This window comes from Sipha flava, unplaced genomic scaffold, assembly GCF_003268045.1.
Source record: "Sipha flava isolate LNK unplaced genomic scaffold, YSA_version1 69_pilon_pilon, whole genome shotgun sequence".
NCBI lineage: Eukaryota > Metazoa > Arthropoda > Insecta > Hemiptera > Aphididae > Sipha > Sipha flava.
This window is the reverse complement of record NW_020273609.1, coordinates 1,016,954-1,035,616: the sequence shown is the minus strand read 5'-3', so window position 1 is coordinate 1,035,616 and position 18,663 is coordinate 1,016,954. Positions and strand designations below refer to the sequence as shown.

Here is an 18,663-nt window from a genome sequence, read left to right as displayed (position 1 = left end):
TTACAAGGCTTAACCTTATTTTGGTAGGCTGTTATACATTACTTATGATATGGATGTATATATATTTTTATACTATATTTTCATTCTTATGTATTTTTAATTACAGTTAATTTAAATAAAATGTATATGTTTTAATTATACTATATCGTTTTTGAACGATATTGTTGTTTTAAATATTTTTAATTTTAGTTTTTTCTATTAGTTGTAATTTATCGCTAAATAATTTATTTTCGATGCGTAGCAAAATTATATATAAATATACTCTGTATATTATAATGTGTTAAATGTACAACTCGCAAGTCACGACCTTCAAAGTATCTATCGAACATTATTATTACTATCATTATTTATTTTCTTTTTTTGTAGTTACGTGATATGTTATATTCGGTATAATTATTGTTAATACTCGATTCTTATTAAGTTGGAAGTCTATTTGCGTATAATGATGTAAGTTCTTCTCTATCATCAACATCCTTTCAATGTGGCGCATATAGTTTAGCTTAGAGTTAGTTTGTCATGTAAATGTGTCATCATATATTCTTAATGCCGCTACATTATTATTATGCTAATGTAATTCAGTCTGAATAACTTCGACAGTTGATATAGTTCATCATATAATTCCGATTCATAGTTATATAGTTCTAACGAAAACATCTTTAAATAGTTTTTAAAAATCAGAAAAAGAAACATGTTAAAGGCATATGTGACCATTAACGTTTGAATCTATATACATTATAAACAATATTGTATTATTATAGGTTTATAATGAATCGACGATTTCCCATTTACTCTAATATTATAGTTAAGTGATTACTTACATTTTTTGATTGTTTAGAAAATCATAAATATAAAATTAATAGTATTATTTATAAATTATTATATTAAATAAAAAATATTTATTATGATTTTGAATTGAAACTACAGTCCATATCAACTATAACGACGGTCAAAGAACTGTAAAATATATGTCGTTATAACCAATATTATTTTTTATTTTTATTAAGAGGCCGTTCTGGTAGCAAAGTATGATCGTAATAACATGCTTTTGTATTTTGTATTTTTCTTAGCCCACGTTAGTCGTAGAACCATGATTTCTTTACAAAAATAAACTTGAGAAGTTCATCTAGATAACTACGTATCAGATTTTCGATTTTTTTTTTGTTTTCAAACTTAAGATACGCATTTTAAATTTTCAAAATTTTCATAATGTTTAAAAAAATATATAAAAAATATAGTAAAAGATATCGAAAATCTGATACATAGTTATCTAGAACAACTTCTCAAGTTTATTTTGGTGAATAAATCATGTTTCTACGACTAACGAGGGCTGAGGAAAATGGGAATTACAAAAACATGTTTTTGGCAAGTAAAGTTAAAAATGTACAGTCGTCAAGTGCTGCTCTGCTAATTATAGCGGCAACGTTCGAAAACAGTGTTTATACCACCACCCCGCGCTCGAGTGTAACCATACTACACAATAGGTCAAAACTGGTTTTTATATCGCGACTGGGCCACTTGCCGTTTATAAATAATTATAAATAGTCAATACGATAACACTCATGTTCATGACAGAATATTTGTTTTATATTTTCATAATAACGATATAGAATTTTATGCTTATATTATTATTCTGTTCAACCTATTTTACAAAAATTAAAAACCTCTAAACATAAAATTGTTATAAATCGTTTACAAATAATCAATTCTAAAAATTATTTTTTTAAACTTGTAGAGAATTTGACTACAAATTTAATTTTTTCAATTTTGAACAAGAAAATATGAAATTTAAATCGGTATAACAAAAATACACTAGGCACATACGAGTAATAAATTACCCAATGATAGTCAGTTGAATAAGGTGACCAGCGTAATAAATGTAGGTACAACCTAATTGGATAACTTTTAATGATTTACACAATATGTCCTTAATTATAATATGAGTTTTTTATATAAAGCAGTTAAATATTGTTTTTTTTTTTTTCTTAGATTGTTTAGTACCTACATAATATATTATATTCTATTGCAGATTATTTATTTATTGATTCATTATACACAAATGTGTTGATACAAATTAGTATAGGTAGATAACAATAAAATACATTTCATACAATATATTTGTTAAAAATAACTATTTATATTTGATAATGAATGAGAAGAACATGATAAATCGTCAAATTGTGTATAATATTAAGTCTATGTAATATCTAAAAAAATATATTATAATATGATAATAGTAGGTAATAATTTTTATAATTACACTTATAAATTAGGCGCGGTCTATCATTGTATAGGTAGGTACTAATTATTTGAATCGATATTTAGAAACAGTTATAACCACGTATAAAAACTGAAGAATTGCATAGATTTGTACAGATTTTTTTTTTAATATATGAATATTATGAATCCAAAAGTTTAGTAATCTGTAAAACATTAGGTTATTATAGCAATTAGGTACTCTGCTTAAATTAAATTCATAATTTCTGTCATTCAAATCATATACGACGTCGTTAGACAACATTGAATTATTTTCAATAATATTAAAATATAAGATGAGATAATGTTTTAAAGTTATATATTATATGGTACTATAAATTATCATTTCAATAAATATTTAATTATACATAATGATATATAAATATCAGTAGCAGTTCTTAGTGTCGTTAATGTTGTTTCAAATTTCGAGCTCAACGAATGAAAATATCAATATTTATCCAAATTAGCCGCATGAAATGGTTTTTGAACTATGAAAACAAAAAAATATTTTTTTTTTTATTTGAAAATTAAGTAATAAAAATATTTGTATCAAATGTATTCATTAACATATTGATTTATTTAATTTGTATACAAATAAATTTTATTTGTGACCATAAATTGTTACAATTGGCTATTTATCACCGTAAAATCACTAGAAGCTAAGTCTGTAAAATATTTACATAGGTTATGTTATATTACATATTTTATTTTATTATTTTACACGTAATAGTTATGAAATTTTTACATCGATAATAATAGGTATTTACATATGACATTTAATTCAATAAATACATATTACATATTAGTTAATCATTGTCTATGAACACTAGTACCTACTATAAATTTAAGTTATCAATTATAAAAATTGTCTAAATGTTGTGTTTGGATTATTAATTATTATATATCAACTAAATATGTTCTGTACATTTGTACAGTACCTACATTTTTTAATTATTTTTTATTTGTATAGATCATAATATGATCATGTTTGTATACAGATTGATTTTCACATAGACACTGCAAATTGCCATGATTAAATAATATGAAGAATAACATTATTATAATATTTATTTAATATTCATTATGTATAACAATCAACTTCCTATAAGTATTATGTTAAAAAAAAAAATGTACTAAAATGGGTATATCAAACTATCGTACGAAAAGTACTTCAGGTCACTTATAAGTTATAACGTAAAAAACGCAACACATTTATTAAAAAAACTATTTAATAGCAATGAAATGATTATTTTACCTGTATTTTAAAAAGTAGTTGGGTTAGAAATATATATCAAGTTATAAAGTATAATAATTTGTATGCTTTATTTATTGGTTAATATTTTTTAAGCAAACAGGAGCTTAAATTAATAAATAGCTTGCGACTTGATAGTTAAGAGTCACGTATCGTGCGCTAGACTATATCAAGTCATACAGCCAATATGTATATATATTATTTTATTATAACTTAGAATTTGAAATATTGTTTACATAAATAATTTTTTAAAATACAATTTATGTAATGAAGAAAAAAATTAAAAATTACACAACTATTTTAAGAAGTCAGTGGTTTTTAGCTATCTTGATTTATCATTTAATAGCATATTTTGTATGAGTTCTAATAAATTAAAATTTTGATTCAAGTCAATATTATTTACTAATGAAAAATTAATAATATTTTCTACTGATTAATATGCTTCGTCTACAGAGGATCATTTGTGAAAATAATAATATACAGTTGTTATATATGATTAAAATGTGCGTTGCGGTCCGATTTTTAAGTCGTATTAGCTGATATTGTCGTTACATTCAATATCATTATAACCAGTTTTTTTGTACCTGTAAATAAACAGAATTTTACCGGATCTCTAAAATCAACGTCATTATACTTCATATATCGTTATAACCGGCGTCGTTATGGATGGTACCGACTGTAATTATTTTTAATTTTTTAATTTTTTTTTTAAAAACTCAATACAAATGAATTACTTAAAAATATCACATCAAGTCCTCTTGTGAATAATTTTTCAATTTATATGATTTATTATTATTTCAAAACGCACACTACACGGAATAGCTATTTTTTTTTTATCCTTCTTCCAAACTAAAATACTTTTCTTCCGACCACATATGATTATATAATCATTTTGCTTCAATGTTTGAGCTTAGATGAACTCTTGCAATGACTCGCAAAACTGAAAGACAATCGTTTTATTTAATTTTATTAAAATTTGGCAATAATTAACATTCCCATAAAATGAAATAAAGTTAATCTCGTTTAGATATCGTACATACGGAATTAAGCTTTAAAATAACTATATTGTTATAATTAATTTTGTTGCACAATAGTACTCTTACATGTAGTGTGAACGGATGTGTTATCTGATGAATAAAGAAGTGTCATTATTGTTTAAATTTAAAATCGCCTTGACTGGTCTGAAATATCTGAAAAGGAGTATATATACGATGGCTTCATGCTTCCATATTTGTACGTGGTTAGGTTCAGGAGTAGACCTAGCGGGGGGTTCAGGAGGTCAATTGACCCACAATTAATATTTGTTGAAAAAATCGGCCTCTTAAGACTTTTTATATTTGTATAATTGTGTGCCGACTATAGGTCGAAATTTATACTAGACTGTACAAATAGTTATTTTGTTGCCATTCCAGTTGCCATACCCCAAATGACCCCACTAGTTTAATTGTGTAATACAGTAAAATATCTCTAAGAGATATTACAATCAAATATTACATATATTTAATTATTACAATAGATATTACAAAAATTAAGAGATAATACAAGACTCCATAAAATAAAATTAATGTGAATGTTTTCACTGAAAATTATAAATTAACTTAAATATACATATTGTATGATCTTATAGTTTTTTATTTTTTTGTTACAAGGTTACATTTATGATCCAGTTTTCGCCTTAATAAATGGTCTCTTGAAAATAGCTTGACTCACAGTACTCTAACTGTGAATCCACCCTTGGTTTGGTTCATGTCATGTCGCCACAGACTAATAAATAAATAAAAATAACACATTCTGCTTATACGAGCCTCTTAGATATGTGTATGCAAATTCATATATATAATATATAGATATAAAATAGTACAAGAATCAGCAGGTATCATGGCAGTCGGAGAAAGCTATCTTAGCCTGTGTTATTATGATGCCAGTTTGCTGTTTAAGCGCGAGTATTTTGGTATTCTTTTCATGTTATCCTTTATGAAAGACTGACTATTTTAATATTGTGATCCAACAGGGATCCGATCTGGTACCTGGTTTTCTCAGCGAATGGTGGACAATTTTTAATCGTATTTATTTATTTATTTATACATTTTTTTTCTATTGAATTCGGTTTATAGTGTACTTAATATTGTTTTGGAGTAAAATTAGCGTAAGTTGATACTACATTATACATAAACATAAATATAGTATTATTTTTATGCCAAAATGTGTTAAATTACAGTGATTATAAAATGTTTAAAAAAATATATTATAAACATTTTCATATGGTAAAATACGGAGTTTTCATTATCTTTTATTTGTATTCTGGTAAACTATATATTATGTGATAAGAATTATTTATAAAATTTTCACAGGTCTTATAGAGGAAGGGTACCACAGCACAAATCCATACCATAATGCTATTCATGCTACCGACGTAACCCAAGCAATGCACTGTTTTCTGCAAGAGGATAAGGTTAGTTGGTATAATATATACTTTTAAATATAGAGCTTTGGGCGTTTTTTTTTTTGTTACATTATTATACTTATAACTAATTATAAGTGTATCATCATTAACTGTATAATGTATTTAAAAATTTACACCTATAAATTCGACAAAAATCTCAGACAGTTCATATAAGTTAATATATAGTTAAATAGTTAGTTTTAAATTGTACAGTTTTAAAAGGAATTCAAAACTATTAAAAAAAAAAATGTGTTTTTGGGTATTTATTTTAGGTATAATTATAAATTAATTTATTTTTTCTGAGCTAAGCTTAAAATTGTATAAGTTTAATGTAACTGTTCTTATTGTGCTTTTCTTGGTGTACTTCTAACATTTCGAAGTGCTGTACGGTAAAAACCTTTTCGAATTTATTTAAAACAAATAAATAGTTTTAATTTAATTTTTTTGAGAATTTTTTCAACATTTACTTTTTCAAATTGTAGTATACTTCAATTTTTTTTGTAAAGTATCATTAATGTGTATCATGTACTTATGATTAAGAATTAAAAATTACATTTTGAAGACCAAAAAAAAATAATGCATATTAACAATAGACAATTTCAAAGAATATAAGATGTTGATGTATAAATACTTAGCCTGAAGTATTATTATATTTGTAAAGTACGACCGGTTTCGAATTAAATTATAATAAAATTTATTTTATCAATTTTATCGACTAAATTGGTCGTATTTTACGAATAAAATAATACTCCAAGCTAAGAATTTATTAATATATTAACTTACGAATGTTATCCATTTAATAGTTTTTAATATTTATTTAAGTTTTTATTATTTTAATTATAAAATGATTTTTAAAAACATATAATGAGCTTATATTTTATACTTATTATACAACTTATTAAACTTGTGAAATTTAATGAAAAAATGCAGTGGAAAAATTACAAAAAAAAACTTGTTATTTTACTATAGTACAAGTTTAAATTTGTATCTGAGTAATAATTATCAAAATATTATTTTAAACTCCAAAAAACTTCCAATTCTCAATCGTTTTGTGGTATTAATGTAACATTTTTGTGATTTCTATAGGTTTTATTCGTATAAATATACTAATCAATCTAATATAGACTCAATTCGTGTTTTTTTTCAATCTCCGAAATCAAAACATCCACCACAAATTTTTATTTGGATGTTTATGTTTACTAACTTTGAATCGTTGTGTTATAAGTTATATAATACGGACATTCGATTACACACGCAGAACGTTTAACACAATCCGTATAGAAACGCTCTTTAACGTTCAATACGTGTAGTTCTATACGTTTACCTTTCAAAATAAACACAGCATAGTGTATGTATCCATAATTGTATAAGTAAATATTATAATATGTACTTTTAGTACACCGGATGTATGTAATACCAACTAATTTTAATTCAAAATACAATTGTCAATATAGTACGCACTAAAGTCGATGAAATACGAATTTTATTTACACCAATATTAAATATACTTAATTTTACTTAGCACCATGAATAAAATTGAGGTATATATTTTTAAACGGAATGGAAATCGATTCTGTATCGCAAGTTTGAATAGTTTCAAGATATTTTCTAAGAATATTTAAATAATATAAATAAAATTCGGTTTTATATTTGAAACATGTAAAAAAAAAAAAAAAAAAAAAATACCTATATGAATATATATATCATAAACAAAAATGAGTATCCTTATCTACGGTATCTTTTTTACTATTTACTATTGCGCGTGCTGCAAAATCTTAACTTCCATGCAACGTTTTATCGTGTCCCACGCAACAGTTTCTAATTATACACTGTACATATACAGTAAATATCCACACGGTTTGTGACGATTATTGCCAATACCAAACAACTATCTACTTCCTATCATAGTAATTGATTGTAATTTAGATCATATAGTTTTATGGGTACCTATTGATTCCTCATCAAATGTATCGTATCCGCCCTTACAGGTAGTCTAAAAACAATCTATTGACTCCGCGTAACTTTGCGTGGGAATGGGACTTCGCTCCAAAAATAATTATAGTCTAAGCCTAACCTAGTTTTTGTACAAACCTTGATAATGTTGTGAATTATACTTTGTATGAACCTAAACCTCGCTGCACGAGTAAATCACATATTTCACATATAAATGAAATTCGTTACTCTTCGTTAAGTTTTTTTGGAAACTTTTAGCTCAAAACTCGAAATAAAATCTGTAAAATTATCGATTCTGCATGTAATGATTTTCTGGATATTGATTTGTTGTCGAATTTAAGCTTTTAGCGTACGAAGTAACAAAAATAATATAATTAAATTCTGAGCCAATTCAACTTTTCACATGGTGTCATTATGCTCGATAAAATCGTATAGATACAAAACAACTACTCATTATTTAAAAATGCTAAGAGGTTCCTATTTAGGTGTTTGAAGTATTTTCACACATACTTAAGCTCGTCTTCCAGTTTACGGGAAGTTGTTTGAAATTCGTTACCCTACGGTGAAAATAAACCTAAGTTCTATTATAGCATAATATCATCTATAATACATATAAATATAATACATAATAATATAATACCTATATATGGGCTATTGTAAATATGTTGAAAGATGATATTATTCATACAATTCATATGAACGCTCATAAAACTGCGTTTCTATTACTAAGGTATTTAATATGATGATATAATAATATATTGAGTCTATAGTTAAATATTATTATTATTACGCGAGATTTACTTAAATTCGTACGTTTTTGATAGATTTCCCCAGAAAACTATTTTATTATTGTTTGTGTAATTTATTATTGTTATTGTTAATATTGACAGGTTTAGTGCTGCTATAATATATGCCGCACGTAAACCATAGTCTTAGAAAAGTGCTGCCAGAAACAAGTCTTTTCATCTGGCAATACCGGAAAATTTGACAAATTGCTGTCACATTTTTGTCAGTCATTATTATTATTATTATTATTATTACTAGTATTACTACTTTATTTTTTATTTTTTACCTTTTCGAGTTTAATTATAGATATTTTACTATATATGATCGTAAAATTAAAGTACATGAAGTAGGTATCAACAACAAATATTTAATATTATCGCCGTTTAACGATTGGATGACATAATCGGATTGTTTCTGTCATTATTTTGACCTTGTTTAAGATTATACTATTTGTTCGTATAATAAATATTTTTAACTACCCATATACTCAAACCTAATATAAATTATTACAGTGAAAACTGTCTAAAGCGGACCCCGAATAAAACGGAAAACTATTCAATACGGAATTTTTCTATGGTCCCGGCACGTTCCTATGGTTTTATATAGACGCTGAACCTCAATAAAAGGGAACCCTCTTAACGCGGAAATGGAACGATTTCCTAACCGGAAAATGACACGCATATGTGTACTATAAACCTAAAATATAGATATGCACATGGTTGTATGTACATCATTAAATAGTGATAGATAGAGCGCGGATTTGTATACACTTAAAAGTATCGAAATATGCCATATAATATGCAGTCATGCAAATCATGAAAATATACAAAAAATATGCAGTCAAAATCATGAAAATATGTTAAAAATATGCAGTCAAAATTATGAAAATATGCAAAAAATATGCAAGAATTTTTTATTTATTTAAAATTTATAATTCAACTTATAAAAATTAATTACTTAAATATTTAATATAAAAAAATTTAAGGAATTTTCTGAACTTAAATTATTTTTAAAATTTTATTTATTATTAAAATAAATAATCATATGTATTTCAAGTTTATCTTCTGTGAAGCTGTGTCGTTTATTGGTTAACATATTTTTAAAGACTGAAAATGAACCCTCGATGTCAACCGAAGTTATTGGGGCATATTTGAAGCAAGTGGTATGTCGATAATCGACTGACACAGCAAGAGCGATTAAGTTTACATCGTAATCGATTATTTATTTTATAACTAAATATATATATAAATTATTATTTAGTGACCATGAAATTTATTTTTAATTTTTCTACTAGACAAAATACTATTTTATACACTTTTTTTAAATTTTCACTTCAATATGGAATAAATTTTGAATTTTGTGAAAATATGCAAAAATATGCAATAACCTATAAATATGCAGAAATATGAAAAAAAAATTTCACCATTAGCTTCAAATTATGATGATTCGTGGAGATAACTGACAAAAATCCAAAAATATTGAAAGGAAAAAAAATATGCGATTGCATAGAAATCCGCGCTCTAGTGATAGATAAAGAAGATAAAATTGTTCTATACATATTCATACATATTCAATATATGTATATACAATGCATATTATCGTATAAACGATACGAACTTTCTTCTTTGATACTGTGAAACAGTCATACACCAATAGTCGTACATTCAATTTTAATTTTATCTCCTATTCATCGTAGTATATATTAAAATGCCAAAATATAAGTGTCTATAAAAAATATCAACTGATCGATACGAGCATAAAAGGATAATTGAATAATCCGGAACATATCGTTTTATCGAATAAAGCGGAATTTTTTGTTGGTCCCATGCATTTCCGTTTTAGGCAGTTTTCATTGTATAGTTAAAAGACTAAAACAGATAAACATAAACTTTGACGTTATATTTTTATCTTACGCCATGATCAAACCTACAGATTAAAATTGGCTATGTAGATTCGTTAAAATTTGATTTACTTATGTATTGTCCAAAGGCAAAAAAATAATATAAATGTAAGGGTTTTGTGGAAGTGATTCTTTATTAATAATCAAATTTTAATTAAAATCAATTGTATAAAAATACATTATATTTATTGTAGTATACCATTAATATCCAAGTAGTTTGGGGTTATAAAAAGTGAGGAACAAAATTATACGTATACTGTATTACTATGTATATATTTTTTATATAAATACGTCCTTTTGATTATCGTTATGGAAAATAATTTTTGTTTTCCCTAGAGTCCTATGAATCATAATAGTATCAACAGTTATTAATTAACTCATATTCATACCAATCCAAACGGTGCACTGCTCATCAGTTGTTTAGTGTTTACTAATTTTACAACCAAGTTGTATATTCGAAATTAATAAGGTCACAGAACTTCCGAATAACTGCAAATAAACATTAACTAACTACATTTCATAATAATTTTATTTTACGAAAAACGAGCGTGGTTGAATATTTCACTCTTTTTAAGACAAGTGCTGGTTTTTAAATAATTTTTTTTTTCGTTGAAATGAAGAAAACATGTTCATAGAAGTTTTTAGAAACACTGCCAAAATAAATATTATCTATTTTCAACAATATGTAATAATAACTTTGGATTTAATAAAAAGAATTATACTACATCTGAAGAATACCTAGAAAATTACTCGAGGTATCTTAAAAGTAATACCTTAGGACTTCCAATTAAATTAAATGAGCATCAGTAATTGTGCCATATACATTATCTGTATAATAAGTTTTTATTTGCAAATTTATCAACCCTAGTTTTTTGTTTTCTGATCCTTTTCCTTTCAGTCACCAAGCAACCACTACAGTTAAATGATGAATAATAACGACAACAATGACTCTATTCATGAACAACCATGAGCATGACAATTGTTTCCTTGACAACATAGTCGGAGAAGATTGGGTGGATAGGTTAGGAAAGGAGAAGAGGATCGAAAGTGTAATGTAGACGTATTAAAATATCCCCAGAAGGGAATACATAGCTGTTCATTTTAATAGCGTTAGGTTTATATTTTTCTAATATATATTGTTGGGAACAGATTGAACTGCTAAAATAAAGCCTTTGCGCGTCCGCGCAAATCAACTAGTGCATATCCGTAAATGCAATAACAATTCGGTCGAGATAGCGCGCCTTTCCTTCGCCAACTGGTTTTTTACGGAAAATGGTCGATGATTACCAGCGTCATCGCCTGTCTTCGAGTGCAGTGCATTTTCTGATGGCTATAGGTGTGGTTTTGCAGGCGTCCGTCACGACACACATATAGCCCCGATATATTCGGCCGGTATTGCGTCTGTCAATGGCCCTCTGCGCCATTTGCGTGTGTATTTTTGTTTCGTTGTGCGTGAATGTGAACCAGGCTTTTGCGCCTCCGCCACGCCAACTGGTATCTGTGTGTTTTCCGCCACTTGATTCCCGGGTTCATATGTGCAAGGGTGTCGACCACGTGTCCACCTGTGTTTTCCGACTATCACCGTCCGGTGTATATTCTTGTTTGTTTACATTTCTGTCGCTACCACCCTACTGTAACTTGCCGTCTGACTAGTTCCAGACTTCAACGTTCACCATCAACGGCATCATCCCATCTGTTCCAGGAGTGTTAGATCACGTTCGTCTTTTCTTCTTTTTATTATTATTATATAGTTATTTGATCATATTAGTTATTTATTATTCAATATGTGATAATATACGTCAAATAGTTTAATTTTATTTAGTCTATAGTGGTATTGGTCACACTAGGTTACATACATATATATCTCATTCTCATTCCTTATACAATCCACTGTCATGTTATCTTTCCTATATTTCCTCCCAGCTAAAATTAACAGTAATACGACCGGTGAAATACTCCGAGTAAAATTCTTTATTCGATTTTGTGGTCCTATGAATCATCGAGAGATCACCAAACTAATAATAAATTGTATTATTTGTTATGAAAATATGACAATAATGTGACCTGTAAATGAAGTTAGTCGAAAAATTCTTTTAGTATCTTATTTTTATTTAACTCGCCTGGTGTTCATATTTTACTCCTACTCTATTAACATTTTTTCATTTTTAATTGAATACCATAGAATAATTATATTATATTGGTACGAATAAGAATGTTAACAGTATTCGAGTCACTATTTGGTTTTCTTGTGGGCACTGAAAAAATTATAAACCGTAGTTAATTAAAAATGTAGCTTTTCATATCAACTGGTGATTCTGTATTAAATATTATAGATTTTCGTTGAATTGTACATGTGTTTGGTATCTATAAAATTTCATTTTGTGTAAATCAGCACTAATATTAGTGAGTTTATTATAGTTCTCGAGGGACTGTATAAAGATATTTTCTTTATTGAGTCGCACGAAAGATAACTTTTAATGTTTACATTGAATTTCATGAAATTAGATGAGAGATGTGGTATATGCGATTTCCAGTTTTAAATTCGAAAACAATTTGTTATTAGCAAAATAAAAAAATAAAAAAAAAATAGTGAAATTATTCTAGTTGTTTAATCAGAGAGTTTAGAAAACCATAAATGTGTGTATGTTTGTAATAATATTTTGTGTTTTTTTTTTATATTTATATATTTATAGATTAAGAACTTCTTAACACCTCTTGAAATAATGGCATCCCTCATAGCAGCTGTTGCTCATGATCTCGACCATCCTGGTGTCAATCAACCTTTTCTTATAGCAACCAGTAACCACTTGGCCACTCTCTACGAGGTAAATATAAACGGAATTGCCTAAACATCTCGAAGTGAGTATGGGATGCTTTATCTTTTAGTGGCTAGTTCTCGATTAAATGTATAAATATTCGTGAGTATATATTTGTATATGAATGTACATATATATTTTCAGAACACTTCAGTGTTAGAAAACCATCACTGGAGATCGGCGGTGGGCTGTTTACTTGAAAGCCACGTTGCGGAAAAACTTAGTCCCATACGTCAAGATCTCGAATCGCAGATAAGTTCACTAATCTTGGCCACCGATATTACGAGGCAACCGGAATTCTTAAAAAAATTTAATGTAAGTTACAGAAAACAAAAAAAAAAAGAGAAAATATTCTGTTTGGGATTATCCAAGAAATATATTTGTAACGTAATGGAACATTTTGTATGAATTTATGACTTTTCATACATTTCATTTGAGAAAAAATATTTTTATTATTATTTTTTTCTATATTTTTCGTTTATGAAAATATTCTTTGAGTATTTAATGGGCTTTCTCATGATGCATTTTTGTATAAAATATTCTTATTTTTGAGTGTTTTAAATATTGTCCAAATAAATATATTGATATGTTTTCAGACCTTTTATTAAACTCTAACCACTCTTATTAATCAATGGTTTTTTTTTTTAATTTTCCTATGACTTCAAATATTTTATCCCAAATCTCTGGATAAAATTATACCCGTTCATTAATAAACAGGGAATACATTTTATTATGTTTTTACATAAACTAGATTACAACAAATAATTTAATCATCCATTATGCTCAGTGATTATATTTGCTCAAAAGATTTTTTTTTAGTACGTTGTTATTATCAGCTGTAATATAATTGATAAAACCTATTGATAGAATCGATATATATTTGATATATAATTAATAGAATCCATATTTATCTTTCCTTAATTTATTTTAACAAATATTTTTAAAAGTTTTAAGCTAATTGAATTGTTACAATACACATAGAAACCATTCGTATTCTGAAAATGTATAAACTAAAAGTATACAAAAAACCGCATTGCATAAATGGTGATACTATATTAAATTCACTAATCAAATCCAATAGTAATAAATAAAAATTGAAGCAAAATAATCGCAATATTGGCTTTAAGTGAATTGCGTCCCTGTTGTAATTTAATTATATATATTATAATTACTCAAATATTCGTCAATCATTTATATAAAATAAAATTATAATTATAAAAGTGTATTATATATTTTAAACAGATAAAAATTCAAACTTAAAGGCTTTGACGTATTCGAATTTGGTTATTAATTTATTATTATATTCAATCATTTTTTTCTCGAATTTTATTTTCTTTTTGAAAATTTTACGGAATTTTCTTTGTCTATTATTTCGTATTATTATATATGTTTCAGACTGAATATTTTTTAAAACATCAACAAAATTGTAAATATTTAGATGACTAGTGATAAATAGATTATTTAATTTAGAATTAAACGTCTCACAACGGTTGTGTCCGATTTTTCGTTAGTGCAAATTCGGCCCAGAGATTTGGAAAGAAACTGACATCTGTTCTCATGTAAGTTTTCAATATGTATTTTATGAATTTATTAATTCGTCCGTCTTCAATAAGTGAAATGGATAGTAAATTTTGAAAGCATTTTTGTACCTCAACTGAAAAGGCAACCTAAAATTATACTTTAAAAATTGACTGGATTCGGAATTGTATTGTTTGAAAACTTTTGTTAAGCTAAGAGATTGTATTTTTCTCCACCAGCTTTGCCCTGATGAAAATAACATCCCTTAATTTGAGCTATAGTTTATACAAGTTTTACAGCATAATGTATTGCAGATTCTAAATCTTATGTGGACATATGTAGGAGAAAATAAAAAAACATTTATATTACAATGAAGTATTAAATGTTTAAATAATTTAACATAAATTTCAGTGTGTTTTTTTTGTAATAAAAAAAATAAGAGGCACGTTAGTTAATTAATTCCTGAAGTTAAACCATACGGCATAAAACTCATATATATATATATATATATATATATATATATTTGTTTTAATTACCCTCAGTCCTATTGTATAAGATAATGAATTAAAAAAAATAAACAGAAGTAAATATTTAAAATATTCAGTGTATTCCAGCCAATGCTTCGCGGTCTGTCACTCGGTGCTCGCACAAACGAGATGTCGCAAATTATAATTTTTTTCTTGGATACTCTGATAAGTAATTGAGATAAAAATAAAGGTGCTGTTTCAGTGTTATTGTATTTCTTAGAAAATTAAGCGAACCCAATTCACATACTTGAAAAAATATTGGAGACAAAATTTACCTACTTGAAAAAAATACTTGAGCCTCAATTTACCTAGCTGTATATTAACATTTTATTTATGGGACGCAATTCGCCGAACCTGACTAAATTGAATGAAACACTAAGGTCAGATGAGATAGAGGAATGGATGAATGGTATTGTTGTACTGCTCTTTTAAACTTGAAACTAATGTACCATTGCTTTCGATAAAACAATTCTAAGTAAAAGGGATCAAGAAGATTATGGCAAAACCAATACATTCCTCGTTTCATTCAGAATCATAAATCAATTATTTCGTTTACTATTATGTGAATATTATATTATAATATTTATTTTATGCGTATTGTATATTATCACTATATTCTTTTACCGTGTGTATATAATACAATGAAACAATTAAAAAAAGACAAATTGGATTAAAATTTATTTTTAGTCTAAGAAAAACATAGCTCATATCAAAATTGGTTATATTCAAATTACAATATTATTGATATGATTATTATTGTTTCCTGCGGCTTTACAAATGATTTCTACCATCTATTGTCTCGCTTTTATCCTAATTTTAATATAATATTTGAATTTAATTGAAATACCACAATTGTTTATAACAGGTTATTTACAATAAATTATAAGGAAAATAAATTCTAATTAAATATTAGTTGTTTTAATCGTTTAAAAAATATTTTAAGTAATGTAAATAATCAATTATTTATTTGTTCTAAACATGTTTTGTCCAAACCATTAATTTATCATTTCATTTATAATTATTGACAACGTGATTTATTTTGGAACATACAGTTATTTAATTAAAATGTGTTCAAATATTTTCTATCAATTAACACTCATTATTATTTGTATTCAATCAATACATATTAGGATTATTTTATACTATTATTTTTTTTGTTCTATTGGGAATTGTAAGGTTCACCATCATTATAAATAATACTAATTTTGCTAGTCTATTGCTATAATTTAAATAAAATATATTTCGAACTGTTTTCGTTATGTTTCCACATTATACATTTTACTAGCTGGTTTAATGCTGCAAAAAAAAAAAAAAAAACTTCCGATAATATGTGACCGTGGAACATTTGAGATTCACCGTACAATCCGAGACACACATTATGCGTTTCACACGTTCGTTTTCAATCGAGAAAACTCTTTTGCATAAATGTTAAATATGATATAATATGTAGTGACTGGATTGTGAACTCGCACTCGGCATTTGTCAATAATTTAGTATAAAATGTATAATAAATGTATGCGATTCTTACTAATGTCTTATAATAACTCGGTTGGATTCAACAGGACTATCTGGAAAACGACGAATTGGACATGAAGGATCCGGAGTTACGGCATTTCATATTACAAATAGCTCTGAAGTGTGCGGACATATCGAACCCGTGCCGACCGTGGGACGTGAGCCGTAAATGGAGCCTGAAGGTATGCGACGAATTTTTCAGACAGGGTGATTACGAGAGGCAGTTGGGATTACCTGTGACCGACATCTGCGACCGGTATAACAACACCGTGCCGAAAATCCAAACCGGTACGTAGTATTCCCCATAAACGTGTGTAACGTGTGATTATTTTAATCACATCCTCTTCCTCTTCTGCGTCCTGCTCGTAAGCAGTCCACGATTTACAATAATATACGGTTATTCGGTCCGCTGAATGTCGTTTTTATTCAAATCTGAGGTACGTAAACATAAAGACTGATTGGAGTTATTATAGGTACCTCTATATTCAACACATATCATGAAATAAATTCACATATGTATATTGAGTATTTGAACTGGAAAAATGAAAAAAAGAATACGTTAAAAAAAAAAAATATGTTTATTTTAGATACCTTCTGCGTCCCCTCCGATTTAAAAGATATTTTAAGATATTTAATTCGCCTTGGTCTATAGTGATAAATAAAGAATCACAAGATTTTCGTGCGTATTTAATACATAGAAAATGTATAGTGCGTTAGAGTATCGTTATACATACATACATATATATATCGTTTATAAGTTTATCGAATCGTATTGCTCCTCGTACACGTACGGATAATAATATAGGTAGATAAGGGAAAGAATAGCACGTGCGATATATTTTGTGTACTAACTATACTACATTATACGATTCTCAATAGAAATGAAAACAAATTGAAAACACATTCTTAAATTACTTCAAATACATCTATCTACGTAAATAATGCAGTTAAAACTTTTGATGTTCTTTTGTGTAGTAATAAACTCATGCCTTTAAGTATTTTTATTGTTTTTAAAACCATATTTCGTAATACTTTTGTTTGTTTGCTTTAATTGAAACGTATACTGCAGGTATTTACATCCCGTGAATCGATTTATTTTTCGGATTTTGGAAATGCATTGTCAGTGTGATTCGTGATGGAAATTTATTTCAAAACCATGAACGTCACTGGAGAGGGGAGTTGCTTAAAGAGCCAGGTCTTCTTAGAAAAGTCAGTGTCCCTCTCAATTGTGTTTTTTTTTAATTATTTTAAATTTACAGAATTTTATTACATCTATATTATTATTATTACATGCATTTTGTTTTATATCAATTTTTTTTAATCGACAATCAGGGATTTCCTAGTAACTAAGTATGAAGGGATCAAACAATTTTGGTCCCTTCGTAGAAAAATTGTTGGCTACGCATACGCCTAATTTAAACATCGGTTAATTGCTATTGCTTTGTGCTTTTATATAATAATAAGTTCTCCGATGCATAAAATTAATTTCAACGGTATAGAGCAGTAAGAACAAATCAAAAAACATGTGGACCTTGAAACTGGCCCTATCAATACCTATCTGGTATAAGTTAAGACCACGGGATTTAAAATAAAGTTTATTTTTTTTCATGTTATCACAAAAAATGCATTGAAAAATTCCTAAATACAACACCGTAGCCTGCGATTTAAACCGGGAAGAAATGATATTCATATGGAATCAC

General features: G+C 27.0%; 1 protein-coding gene across 5 annotated transcripts in view; it reads left to right on the top strand.

Moving 5' to 3' along the window:
* Positions 1–18,663, top strand: part of LOC112692040 (high affinity cAMP-specific 3',5'-cyclic phosphodiesterase 7A-like) — a 139,375-nt gene that overhangs the window by 110,231 nt on the left and 10,481 nt on the right. For all 5 annotated transcript variants that reach the window (XM_025566547.1, XM_025566546.1, XM_025566548.1 and 2 more), the window contains 4 exons: positions 5,857–5,957; positions 13,281–13,412; positions 13,548–13,718; positions 17,011–17,251. In XM_025566547.1, coding sequence (XP_025422332.1) covers positions 5,857–5,957; positions 13,281–13,412; positions 13,548–13,718; positions 17,011–17,251 — 645 coding nt within the window. The remainder of the gene's footprint in view (positions 1–5,856; positions 5,958–13,280; positions 13,413–13,547; positions 13,719–17,010; positions 17,252–18,663) is intronic.